Source organism: Sciurus carolinensis, chromosome 5 (genome assembly GCF_902686445.1).
Source record: "Sciurus carolinensis chromosome 5, mSciCar1.2, whole genome shotgun sequence".
Lineage (NCBI taxonomy): Eukaryota > Metazoa > Chordata > Mammalia > Rodentia > Sciuridae > Sciurus > Sciurus carolinensis.
Window position 1 is genome coordinate 100616085 of NC_062217.1, and position 14733 is coordinate 100630817.

At 41.2% G+C, this 14733-nt stretch overlaps 1 protein-coding gene across 1 annotated transcript in view; it reads right to left on the bottom strand.

Annotated features, from left to right (window-relative positions):
- Positions 1-14733, bottom strand: part of Frmpd2 (FERM and PDZ domain containing 2) — a 138577-nt gene that overhangs the window by 27221 nt on the left and 96623 nt on the right. The window contains 4 exon segments of the mRNA XM_047553810.1: positions 873-989; positions 1085-1192; positions 1843-1935; positions 10214-10314. Of these exon segments, the coding sequence (XP_047409766.1) occupies positions 873-989; positions 1085-1192; positions 1843-1935; positions 10214-10314 (419 nt within the window).

Consider the following 14733-nt stretch of genomic DNA (forward strand, 5'->3'; position numbering starts at 1 on the left):
TGTAAGAGTAAGAGAGAGTGCATGGTTTTCAGAGGGAAGAGCAAATGAAGTGCCTGAACTTAGGCCTGGAAAATGCTGGCTAGTGTGATATGAAGCATTCTATACATAGGGGAAAATGTACAATGCCCCTGGAGTGTGAGGAAGCAAAACATAAGCCTGAGTTTGCAGTAAGACTATAACTTACAAGACCATCCAACCAGAAAAGCATCCGTGGTCCCAAGCAACTAGGACAGGGAGGATGTTAGCCTCCCCCTATTACCTCCATCCAGCCCCCAAACCTGTCCCAAATAAACATCATCATATCATTCTTTGATCTAATCAGGCATTGCTCTCTCATTCTTATCTAAAGGATGGAAAAAAATCTTTAAAAAACATAATCTTGACTCTTTGGGTTGATCTGTAACACACCCACCAAGAACAGCATGCTCATTATGCAAATTCAGTTTCAAAGATCAGTTGCAGTCTCCTTCCTGGCTGTTCAGGTGATTGCTACACCTAAGCCCAAACTATGTAGAATCCAGGAACAGCCACTTTCAATAAGGACTTGAGAGACAATAAAAATGTCCTCCATGTCATGCAAGGAGAGTAGGCAGAAAAGCATACAGTGGGTGTATCCAGCCAGGCCTAATAAAGAGAGTAGGTTGCTGCCTTACAGCAGGATAAGCAATGGCAGAACCCACTCTGCCCCAGAAAGTGCAGAGCTTATTGTTTGTGCCACTTATTGTGCTACTACATTGTTTCTTTGCAAGCCATTTCCATGAGGAAAGCAAGACAAAAGACCTATGTGAAGTTTTGTGTTAAGTTGCCCAACGTAATAATGTTCACCTGAAAATAAAAGTCTCTTCTGTTTCTGAAAGCCGGTAAAGACATACCTTTTGACTGAGAAATGATTAATTCTATGTTGTCAGGAGAATTCTGAATCATTCTAACAGCCATGTTAAATGTGAAGCCCTCCAGGCTGATGTGATTCAAGGCTAATATCTGCCCTCCTGGAAAAATAAAACATTTCAATAACCCCATCAAGAAAATAAGAAAGGGTGGTTCCTTAAAACAGTATCTCTGGGAATTTAACAAGAAGATGTACCTGGTTTAATCGTTTTAGCTTTTTCTGCTGGTCCCCCAGGAATAATAGAAGATATAAAAATACCAGGGTTAGCTTGGCCTCTATCTTCTCCCTCATTAATGACAAAACCTGTAATCCAAAATAGCATTTAATGGTAAGATGATATTTAATGACTTCATAGCTCAGAGAGGTTGTTTGCTTGAGCTCATACAGCTACCAAGTGGCATAACTGATATTTGGATCTGAGTTTAATACATGGGAAAGAGTACAATGCCTCCTTTAGCCATCACAGCTAAAGCTAGAAATGCAGCTGGCAATATGCACTGGATTTTTTTCCAGAAGATAATCAGAGATAGGAAAAAAATAATTTTTAATCAAGTACCCTGTTTCAGTATCTTGTTCCTTACATGATCTTAAGGGTCTTCAAATGTAAGCAATAATGAGAAAAAGATTGACTGTTCCTTCCCATTACTAAGAATCTACATATGCTAGAGAAATGTTACGTGGTATCGGGGGAAAACATTTTCCTATCTTGTGCTTAGATGCATCCCCAAAATGTATCAGGGCCTACAAAGAAATGTTTGATTCAAAAGTCCCATTGTTCGTTAGGGGTACCTCAAGGGAGGAAAAAGCAGAAGTGACCGCTGAAAAAGGCAAACTGGGAGAGGAGGGGAAACAAAGGGAAGTAGAAAAAAAAATCAAAGGGGAAAAATGGCACATACCTAGCCCTGTCTGCCCTACAGGAGAGAGAGAGTCTCACCTGGAGGGGACCCTCTTACCAAAACCACGATGGCGGTCACGCTTCAGTGTCACATGCACAATTTCTTGACCAGGCTCAGCAATAACACTCCTTCTTCTGTTATTCTGGAATCCTAGGGGCAGGATCAAAACACCATATTATAGCTAATTGTGGAACCAACCTAGATGCCCTTCAACAGATGAATGGATAAAGAAACTGTGGTATATATACACAATGGAATATTATTCGGCCATAAAGAAAAATAATAGGCCTTTCTGATCAGAACAAGCTCCAAGCCCCGGAGCCAGCGTGGGGTGCTCCGGCCTGCAAGCGGCTTCAGGGACCAGGTCAGGGCAGCAAGAGACCTCCCCAAGCAGCCTGGACCCCTGCGGTGGGAGGCGCCTTTCAAGGCTAGCTTCTCGGAACAGACTGCCCAGTGAGAGCCTTTCTACATAGAGCCAGCCACAAGTCCCTAAGCCAACGGAGAGCTTCCATCCACAAGCAGCCTCTGGGATCAGGGCAGGGCAGCCAGAGACTTCTTCAGGCAGCTCTGCCCACTCTGGCCGCAGGCTCTTTCCACAGGGCGATCCAAGATGGCGGACTAGAGGGGGACTGCATCCCCAGTCGCTCCAGAACCCAGGAGTTAAGAAGGGGAGGCATTGAGAGACTTGGACAAAAATAGAGTCACGGGGTGAGTCTCCCCCACTGGGCGAAACTTGGCCTGGGTGGCAGGCACACATAGGAGTGGCTTATCAGAGCAGGGCAGGGAAGCAAGAGTCTTTCCCAGGTAGCCTTCCACACTCCGGCGGTGGGCTCCCCCCACACGGCCAGCTGCACGGTGCAGGCCCCTAGTGAGAGCCTTTCCGCACAGAGCCAGCTCCAAGACCTGGAACCAATAGGGGCTAGGGGCAGCTTTCTTCAGAAGCACTGCATTATCAAGTTCCTCCAAGACTTCAGGCTACTGAAGGCTGGGAGGTGATACACTGGAAATCTACAGGGACACTATAAGCCAATAGAGGAAATCTGCAATATCTCAGATTCCCACTGACATCTGACCAATATGAGAAAACAAGGGAAGAAAATGTCCCAAACAAACCTAGATACTACATCAATAAAACCCAATGACAGCACAGCAGAAGAAATGTCAGAAAGGGAGTTCAGAATGTACATAATTAAAACAATCAGAGAAGCAAATGAGGAGATGAAAGAGCAAATGCAGGCATTGAAGGAGGAGATGAAAGAGCAAATGCAGGCATTAAATGATCGCACCAATCAACAGTTAAAAGACCAAATACGGGAAGCGAGAGATCATTTCAATAAAGAGTTAGAGATACAGAAAAAAAAACAAACTGAAATACTTGAAATGAAGGAAACAATAAACCAAGTTAAAAACTCCTTAGAAAGCATAACCAATAGGATAGAACACCTGGAAGATAGAACCTCAGACATTAAGGACAAATTATTTAATCTTGAAAACAAAGTTGGGCAAACAGAGAAGATGGTAAGAAATCATGAACAGAATCTACAAGAACTATGGGATATCATGAAAAGGCCAAATTTAAGAATTATTGGGATTGAGGAAGGCTTAGAGAAACAAACCAAAGGAATGAACAATCTATTCAATGAAATAATATCAGAAAATTTCCCAAATCTGAAGAATGAAATGGAAAACCAAGTACAAGAGGCTTATAGAACTCCAAACATACAAAATTACAACAGACCCACACCAAGGCACATTATTATGAAGATACCTAACATACAAAATAAAGACAGAATTTTAAAGGCCGCGAGAGAAAAGAATCAAATTACATTCAGAGGGAAACCAATAAGAATATCAGCAGATTTTTCAATCCAGACCCTAAAAGCTAGAAGGGCCTGGAACAACATTTACCAAGCTCTGAAAGAAAATGGATGCCAACCAAGAATCTTATACCCAGCAAAACTTACCTTCAAATTTGATGATGAAATAAGATCCTTCCATGATAAACAAAAGCTAAAGGAATTTACAAAAAGAAAGCCAGCATTACAGAACATTCTCAGCAAAATATTCCATGAGGAAGAGATGAAAAACAACGATGCAAATCAGCAACAGGAGGCGCTAGCCTAAAGGAATAGCCAAATAAAGGAGAAACCAAATCATGTCAAAAAACAAATATGAGTCAAATGACTGGGAATACAATCATATCACAATAATAACCCTGAATGTTAATGGCCTGAACTCATCAATCAAAAGACATAGATTGGCAGATTGGATTAAAAAGAAAAATCCAACAATATGCTACCTGCAAGAGACTCATCTCATAGAAAGAGACACCCATAGACTAAAGGTGAAAGGATGGGGAAAAACATACCATGCACACGGACACAGCAAAAAAGCTGGAGTATCCATCCTCATTTCAGATAATGTGGACTTCAAACCAAAACTAGTCAGAAGGGATAAAGAAGGACATTACATGCTGCTTAAGGGAAGCATAAATCAGCAAGACATAACAATCATAAATATCTATGCCCCAAACATTGGCTCATCCATGTACGTCAAACAAATCCTTCTCAATTCCAGAAATCAAATAGACCACAACACAATCATACTAGGCGATTTTAACACACCTCTCTCACCACTGGATAGATCGTCCAAACAAAAACTGAATAAAGAAACCATAGATCTCAATAACACAATCAAAAATTTAGACTTAACAGACATATATAGAATATACCATCCAACAAAGAACGAATACACTTTCTTCTCAGCAGCACATGGATCCTTCTCTAAAATAGACCATATTTTATGCCACAAAGCTACTGTTAGCAAATACAAGAAGATAGAGATACTACCGTGTACTCTATCAGATCATAATGGATTGAAATTAGAAATAAATGACAGAATAAAAAACAGAAACTTCTCCAATACCTGGAGATTAAATAATACACTATTATATGATGAATGGATAACAGAAGACATCAGGAGGGAAATAAAAAAATTCTTAGAAGTAAATGAGAACAAAGACACATCATATCAAAATCTCTGGGACACTATGAAAGCAGTAATTAGAGGAAGATTTATTTCATGGGGCGCATTCAAAAAAAGAAGTAGAAATCAACAAAAAAATGACCTAACACTACAGCTCAAAGCCCTAGAAAAAGAAGAGCAGACCAATACCAAAAGTAGTAGAAGACAGGAAATAGTTAAAATCAGAGCCGAAATCAACGAAATCAAAACAGAAGAAACAATTGGAAAAATTAACAAAATAAACAGTTGGTTCTTTGAAAAAATAAACAAAATTGATAAACCCTTAGCCACACTAACAAAGAGAAAGAGGGAGAAAACTCAAATTACTAAAATTCAGAATGAACAAGGAAACATCACAACAGACACGACTGAAATACAAAACATAATTAGAAGCTATTTTGAAAAACTATACTCCAACAAAACAGAAAACCTCGAAGACATCAACAAATTTCTAGAGACATATGAATTACCTAAACTGAACAAGGAGGACATACACAACTTAAATAAACCAATTTCAAGCAATGAAATAGAAGAGGTCATCAAAAGCCTACCAACAAAGAAAAGTCCGGGACCAGATGGGTTCTCAGCCGAATTCTACAAAACCTTTAAAGAAGAGCTCATTCCAATACTCCTCAAAGTATTCCATGAAACAGAAGAGGAGGGAACCCTACCAAACTCATTCGATGAAGCCAATATCACCCTGATACCTAAACCAGACAGAGACACATCGAGGAAAGAAAATTTCAGACCAATATCCTTAATGAACATCGATGCAAAAATTCTCAACAAAATTTTAGCAAATCGCATACAAATATATATTAAAAAGATAGTGCACCACGATCAAGTGGGTTTTATCCCAGGGATGCAAGGTTGGTTCAACATTTGGAAATCAATAAATGTCATTCACCATATCAACAGACTTAAAGTTAAGAATCACATGATTATTTCAATAGATGCAAAAAAAGCATTCGATAAAATACAGCATCCCTTCATGCTCAAAACACTAGAAAAAACTGGGGTAGTGGGAACATTCCTTAACATTATAAAGGCCATCTACGCTAAGCCCATGGTCAATATCATTCTAAAGGGTGAAAAACGGAAAGCGTTCCCCCTAAAAACTGGAACAAGGCAGGGATGCCCTCTTTCACCACTTCTATTCAACATCGTCCTTGAGACTCTAGCCAGAGCAATTAGACAGACCAAAGAAATTAAAGGGATATGAATTGGAAAAGAAGAACTCAAATTATCCCTGTTCGCTGACGACATGATTATATATTTAGAGGAACCTGGAAATTCCACCAGAAAACTTTTAGAACTCATAAGTGAATTCAGTAAAGTAGCAGGTTACAAGATCAATGCTCATAAATCCAATGCATTTTTATACATAAGTGATGAATCTTCAGAAAGAGAAATTAGGAAAACTACCCCATTCACAATAGCATCAAAAAAAATAAAATACTTGGGAATCAATCTCACAAAAGAGGTGAAAGACCTCTACAATGAGAACTACAGAACACTAAAGAAAGGAATTAAAGAAAACCTTAGAAGATGGAAAGATCTCCCATGTTCCTGGATAGGCAGAATTAATATTGTCAAAATGGCCATACTACCTAAAGTGCTATACAGATTCAATGCAATTCCAATTAAAATCCCAATGATGTACCTTACAGAAATAGAGCAAGCAATTATGAAATTCATCTGGAAGAATAAAAAACCTAGAATAGCTAAAGCAATCCTAAGTAGCAAGAACAAAGCAGGGGGTATTGCAATACTAGATCTTCAACTCTACTACAAAGCAATAGTAACAAAAACAGCATGGTATTGGTACCAAAATAGACAGGTAGATCAATGGTACAGAATAGAGGACATGGACACAAACCCAAATAAATACAATTTTCTCATACTAGACAAAGGGTCCAAAAATATGCAATGGAGAAAAGATAGCCTCTTCAACAAATGGTGCTGGGAAAACTGGAAAACCATATGCAACAGAATGAAATTAAACCCCTATCTCTCACCCTACACAAAACTCAACTCAAAATGGATCAAGGACCTCAGAATCAGACCAGAGACCCTGCATCTTATAGAAGAAAAAGTAGGTCCAAATCTTCAACTTGTTGGCTTAGGATCAGACTTCCTTAACAGGACTCCCATAGCACAAGAAATAAAAGCAAGAATCAACAACTGGGATAGATTCAAACTAAAAAGCTTTCTCTCAGCAAAGGAAACTATCAGAAATGTGAAGAGAGAGCCTACAGAGTGGGAGAATATTTTTGTCAACCATACCTCAGATAGAGCGCTAATTTCCAGAATCTATAAAGAACTCAAAAAACTCTACACCAAGAATACAAATAATCCAATCAACAAATGGGCTAAGGAAATGGACACTTCACAGAAGAAGATGTACAAGCAATCAACAGATATATGAAAAAATGTTCAACATCCCTAGTAATAAGGGAAATGCAAATCAAAACTACCCTACGATTTCATCTCACCCCAATTAGAATGGCGATTATCAAGAACACAAGCAACAATAGGTGTTGGCGAGGATGTGGTGGAAAAGGAACACTCATACATTGCTGGTGGGGTTGCAAATTAGTGCAGCCACTCTGGAAAGCAGTATGGAGATTCCTCAGAAAGCTTGGAATGGAAACACCATTTGACCCAGCTATCCCACTCCTTGGCCTATACCCAAAGGACTTAAAATCAGCATACTACAGTGATGCAGCCACATCAATGTTCATTGCTGCTCAATTCACCATAGCCAGATTGTGGAACCAACCTAGATGCCCTTCAGTTGATGAATGGATAAAGAAACTGTGGCATATATATACAATGGAATATTACTCCGCAATGAAGAATGATAAAATTATGGCATTTGCAGGCAAATGGATGAAATTGGAGAATATCATGCTAAGTGAGATAAGCCAATCTCAAAAAACTAAAGGATGAATGATCTCGCTGATAAGCGGATGAGGACATATAATAGGGGCTGGGAGGGGTTAGCATTAGGTTTAGGGTTAGGTTTAGGGTTAGGGATAAGGAGTGTGGTAAGAATGAAGGAAAGAAGGACTGTATAGAGGGAAAAGAGGGGTGGGAAGGGTGGGGGGGAAGGGAAAAAAATAGTGAATCAAACATCATAGCCCTACGTAAACGTATGATTACACAAATGGTATGCCTTGACTCCATGTACAAATAGAGAAACAGCATGTATCCCATTTGTATACAATAATAATAAAAAAAATTAAAAAATAGGTGTATCTCAGCAATGTCATAAAAAATTAAAGCATCAACCCCAAGTTGATTTATAATTTAAAAAAAAAAAAAGAAAATAATATTATGGCATTTGCAAATAAATGGATGGAATTGGAGAATATCATGCTAAGTGAAATAAGCCAATCCCAAAAAACCAAAGGCTGAATGTTTTCCCTGGTAAGTGGAGAAAGATATATAATGGGGATGGGGGTGTGGGGAGTGATAGAAGAATGAGAGAACTTTAGATTATGTAGAAGGAAATGAGGGGGGTATGAAAAATGGTGGAATGAGACAGATATCATTACCATATGTACATGTATGATTTCATGAATGGTATTAATCTACATCGTGTATGATCATAGAAATGAAATGATGTATCCCATTTGTTAACAATGAATCAAAATGCAGTATGTAAAAAAATTAAAAAATAAATAAATAATTTAAAAAAATTTTTGAAAGATGTAGCTTTCTTTATAAGAGAGTAAATTATCATCTTTTCCCCCAAATGAGTAGACACACAATCCCTGGAGTCATTGTGTCATCACTGTCTATATTAATTACTACTCAATTTTAGTCATGACCTCACTGATAAACTATTAACTAAAGACTAAATTATAAAGTTTACTTCCAACAACTACTTCCATATAAAATAAAAATGGACTTTAAAAAAAACACCATATTGTGCTTTTTACCCACAAATTATTTGGAACCCAATATAAAATGAGGGATCTCTCTCTCTCTCTCTCTCTCTCTCTCTCTCTCTCTTTCTCATACACACACACACACACACACACACACACACACACACACACCCTGAAAGAAGAGGTAGCTTGCATTTAATTTCCTAGCAAAACTCAGAAGCGATCATTGAGCACTTTCTTCCAACGAGCCTCACTGGGTTAATACGGGTCAAGCTTGACCTGAAGAACAGAGGCCAGGTAGACTGGGCTGTGGTGCCTCTTTTCTGTCTGACTTTTGATAGTGTTTTTGTTTGTTTTTTCCTGCATTGGTTTTGGGACAAGATGGAAGATAAGCAGGAATGTAATTGCTGGCAACAACTAAAACTATGTGTTAAAGCCTTGCTCACTAGCTTGTGGTGCTACTAGGAGGTGGTAGAATCTTTAAGAGGTAGGGCCTATGGATGGAGTTTAGGTCATTGGTGGTGTGCCCTTGAAGGGATATTGGAACCCTAGCCCCTTCTTCCCCCTCTTTCTTTGCTTCCTAACCACCATCAGATGAATAGGCCTCTTCTACCCTGTGCTCCATCACAGGCCCAAAGCAACAAGACCAAAGAACCATGAACTGAAACTTCTGAACCAAATAAACCAAATAAACTTTCCTCTTTTTTAAGTTGACTTATCTTGGGTTATTTGTTACAGTAATAGAAAGCTGACTAATACAGGCTTCTAACAGTCAGAGAGTGACAGGAGCCAACAGCCCAGTCTGGGTACTTTGGAGCACTTTCCCAGTTTGGGACTTCAAGGAGATCCAAAGTGCAGCACTACAGTTGTTCCCACAAGGCAGAGTTGGGTTAGGCTCTCCAAAGCTTGTCACATACATGTGAGAAAATTCCCCACTGGTGACCCACCACTGCCATCCTTCCACATCTCTCCCTCTCTGGAAACATGGTGGAACCTGGCAAACAGTTAATTTAGAGAGTTGTTTGGTGGTGTTCCAAATCCAGTGCCCAGGTTCAATGCTCATCAAATATAAATATTTTCCCTAGTTAGGAAGTCTCTTTGTCTTTCATTCAACTGGGAGTTTGCCAGGAGGAAATTGTTATCTTCCCTGTGTATGTTTTCTGGGGCCATGGAGAGTGATAGACTGGGCCATGGAAAGGAAGCATAACTAAAATGCATGGTGTATTTTCCTAAAAATATCACTCCATAGTGGGTGATCCCTCTGCTGAACCAGAGGGCTAGAAAGCACTTCACCACAGCTAATGCATTTCAGATCCACATACCCAATCAAAGCCAAAGGTTGACTGGGAGAGATCTTCCCAACCATAAGTAGATTTGAGAATCATTTTTAAAGTAAAAAAGTTGCAAACTTTGTTTGGGAAACAAACTACAGTGGTGGCAGAAGATCAAAAGCAAACATTGTATGTAAGGCTTCCTTTACCCAAACCAGACCACGGCCCGGCCCATACCTGTGTTCATGTTCTGAAAAGCCATCGCAGAAAGAGGATCACAAGTCATTGACTTCTGAATCAAATCAGTGCTGTTCAGCTGCTCCTGGCCAGGGCAGTGTCTGCAGTGAAAGATTACAATGTAAGTTGTCTCGAAGGCAACTTCTTAGGCATTTCTGAATGTGGACAGTGGTCTGGAGAAGGGCTGACTTTTGCCTGACCATCGAGCAGTTCCAGAGACATGCCCCAAAGAGAGCTAGCTTGGTTATCAGGACTGCACCAAAAGAATGGTTTTAGGGTTTTTCTGTCCCAAAGGGTTCACTTCAGTCACCTGGATCTCACATGAACTTTCCACTATCCACCTTTGTGTTGGATATGCAGCTATGAAAGACATCCATTTCTTCAACCATAAAATAGGGATAATTCTCTATTACCCAGGTTTGAGATGGTACCAACATCATGTAGTAGTATAAAGCGTGACACTCTGTGGGTCCTGATGTTCTGTTGTTTGTTCTTGCCTTTAGTTGAAGGCTCTTAGCGGGGCCAATCATTCTCTAACACTCCCACATAGGCCACGTCTCCCTGAGGACTACACAAATTCATTTACCTTCATTTACCTTCTTGATTTTGCATGTTTTTGAGATGAATGTCCCACTCCCACCACACACACTGAGATCAGAAAACTTTTGTGCAGGCATTCAGTGGCCTTGGCTGAATGTGCAGTCAATAGTTTGGATGTGGTTTGTCCCCCAGGAGTTCATGTGCTGAATACTTGGTCTTCAGTATGATGTTGGGAGTTGGTGGAATATTTATAAGGTGGAGCCAAGTGGGCAGTGGTTAGGTCAAGGAGACATTGACCTCAGAAGAGATTAAGTAGTTCTTGGAGAGTGGGTTGGTATAAAAGAGCAAGACTGGTCCTGCCACTGTCTCTGAGTTCTTGTCTCACCCTGAGGTCTCCCTCTCACATGCATTCCCGCCATGATGCTCCCTGCCATGAGATAATGCAGTCAGCAGGAGGTCCCACGCTATTTGGACTTTCAGCCTTCAAAACTGAACTAATTAAACTTTTTTTTTTAATAAGGTACCCATTCCTGCATTTTTTTTTGGTACAACAACAGAAAATAGACAGTATATGCAAAATTCTAGTAAGCAAAGCATGTTCTAAGCACTAGAAGAATGATGAATCAAGTGGGGACCCTGACCCATCCCCAAGGTCAGCTCTCCAAAGAGATAAGCTGTATTCAGAGATAAGCAAAGTAGAGAGCAAGAAGGAAGAATAGATACAAAGCTATGGGTGCTTAGGACCTTGGGAAAAAGCCAGTATTGGGTTTCCAGGATGGACAAGCACCTGAGCAGAGTGTCCCAAACACCAAAGAGGCCACATCACAGCTTAGGCAGTTGGTCTACAGCAGGAGATGTTGCCTTGGCTGGCTTCCCATGGATCCTCTCACTGGCAGTATTCAGAGGAAGAACAGGATTGACAGAGAAGAATGTAGTAGAGAGGGGAGGGCAGCAAAGAACAGCTATTTGTAGGGAGGGAACAAGGCTCATTCTGCCTTTGTTCTTATGTTATGCGTTGCAGCAAATTCAACCCAAATTGATTGAGAACCCACTTGGGGTCTGGCCTGGGCTGGTAAGGCATTGAGATAAAAGGGTGAATTGAACATGGGCCCTAACCTCTTGGTCTAAATGACTTCCAAGCCCATCAAGCACCCCGAGAGTGGTGTTAGCAGAGTGCCGATTTGTCCAAAGATAGGAGAAATTCCAGCAGTCTGGGAGCAGCTGATAAAGGCTATGAAAATGAAATGGCCTTTGAGGAAAAGAAAGAGCTTCAGTCCACCCAAGTTTCTATGGCTTGCGTGACCTGGGCCACACATGCAGCCCTCCACTGTTTAAAAGTCATTTATTGCCAGTCACAAAGGGGCAGATAGTGTATGAGCCTGCTTAGTATATAAGATATTTAGAGTAGTCACAATCAGACAGAAAGCAGAATGGTGGTTTCCAGGGACTTGGGCAAGGGAGGAATGGGGAGTTAGTGTTGAATGAGGACAGAGTTTCAGTTTGGGAAGATGAAGATCTGAGGGTGGTTGGTGGTGATGGTTGTACGACAAGGTGAATGTGCTGAATGTCACTGAATTGTGACTTTAAAAAGTGGTTATGAGGATATATTTTATGGTTTGTATATTTTCCATGAATAAAGTTTTTTAATGCAAGCCTTTAAAAAACATTTACCAAAAGCCTTCTTATTCTGGCCTCACAGCTGAGGATGCACTTGACTTGTCACTATTCTTGAGTTTGACAGAGAGGCAGATGAAGCATGTGAACGTCAGGGGTGGAAGGGAAAAGGGAGGTTTCCCAGTGGTGTGGAGGCACCATCCCTGTGCAGGGGAAGTTGGGAAAGGCTTTGGAGAAGCAGTGACAGGCAGCAGGTGATTGACTTCTATTGGGGGCAGGAGTGGTGTATCAGGGTTGTGGGAGGCATCTCTGTTCTAAGGGAAGCTGAGTAGACCATGGTTCCAAATGGCACTAGGGATGGAGTCCCTTCTCCTCAGTGTCAATGTTGCAGGTTTTCCTCCCCTTCCAGCGTGATTGCAGCCCTCCCTAGTTACATGTCCCTACTGCCAAACCATAGCACAACCTGCTTTCCTCATGATCCTCTTCTGCCACCTCTGACTGTGAGCCCCATGAGGCAGGGACTGTGTCTGTCCTCTTCACTGCTGAAAGCTCAGCATTTGGCTCAAGGTTGGCACACAATAGGTGTTTATATAATTTTCCTAGCAAAATGAATGAAGGTTTACCCATGGTGTTTTTCCCTTCTCTCTCACCCAGTCCAAATTCTACTCATCAAACAAGACTTAATGTCACCTCTCCCATGTGAACCTTCCCAGTCCTCACCCACAAGGGAGTCACAATGCTACATCTATCCTGGTTTAATCCATTCTGTCCCCATGTGCTTCTACCATGTTCCCTAGAGACCAGAGAAAGGGTACCAGCATTGGGACCCTCACCACAGACTCAACCTGTGTTCAACATTTATGATGGTTTAATTCCTGCAGCCACCCAGTGGGCATGTCTTTATTGTCAATACCCTTGGATGAGTGAGGACAGGCACAGGCATGTTAAACAACTTTCTCAGGATCACACAGAATTAGACAGCTGGACAGGCATCCAGTAATGGACTCCGCTTAAGGCTAGGATGGATTCACAGTACAATCTGAAGTCATCTCTACAGGCAGCAGAAATGCTGAGCATCTCTTCTAGTCACCAAGATAGATGGTGCTCCATGGCCCCAGTCAAAGTTCTTGGCCCACCTCAGACTTTGACCACAGTGGTGATGGAAAGCCCATGAGAGGTCAGGCTCAGTTCATGCTGACAAAATCGTACCTCAAATGCAGCTCTCCTTCTGCCTTTGAACTTCTTACATATCTTGGGAGACTTCTCTCCATCCTGCCACTCTTTCCTTCCCCAAAAGTATGGGGGAACCAACCACTCCCATAGATGACCTTCAACCAGAGAGAAATGGGGGCAGGCACAGAAGCATTCACCCTTCTGTCCTTTGACAATTAAGGGAGATCTTCGCACATTTTGCAGATGAACTGAGTCCTGGTTGCCGTCAACATTACCTTGATGATCCCATCCTGTATGGACTTTTCTACTTCCCCAACTCACTCTTCTGCTCACTCCTTCACCCTGGCTTCACACCCACAAAAACCCACCTGCACCAAGTCATGGACTGAAGCTGTGCTTTTCTGGGATCTTCCAGATGGCCAAGGACTCAAATGCAAGTCCTTGTTTTCCCTTTTCACTTACAGTTTACCAGGAGCCTCTGAAGTGAGTTATTAAGTGTTATGAAAAATTGGCATTTGTAAACTAACAGATGCATACATTACAGCAGTATCTAGAGTTTACTGAGGACTCTAACACAGCTTCCTATTGGGAAAGCCAACTGCCACATGATTCTGCAAAGCCCCTACCATGAGGGATGCTTGGCAGGTCACTGAAAGCACCATTATCCCCAGGAAGCTTACTTTGCAGTCAACGCACTGTTCAATGTGACTGCTAGGTTGGCATAAGTGTTTCCCAAAGGCCCACATATTAAAGGTGTTGCCCATGGCACTATTAGGAAGTAGTGAAACCTTTAGGAGGTGGAGCCTAGTGGAAGATCCTTAGATCACTGTGCCTTAAAGGGAAATATAGAAACTTCAGCTCTTTCATCTTTTCTTTCCTTCCAAGCCACCATGAGGAGAACAGATGCCTCTACCATGTAGTACTACCATGATGTGCTACCTTGCGACAGGGCTAAAAATAATGAGGTCAACTAACCATGGACTGAAACCTAACTCTGAGTCAAAATAAATTTTCCTCTTTTAAAGCTGATTGTATCAGGTATTTTGTTACAGTGACAGAAAACTAACAGTAGTCTTGAGCCGATCATGGCTGTTTCTGCCTTCTAAACAAGTGCTATAAAATGCCATTAGTTTGAGTGACAGATGAAAAATGGCCATAAACCTTTTGACATTCACAACAAGAGGTGGAGTCTA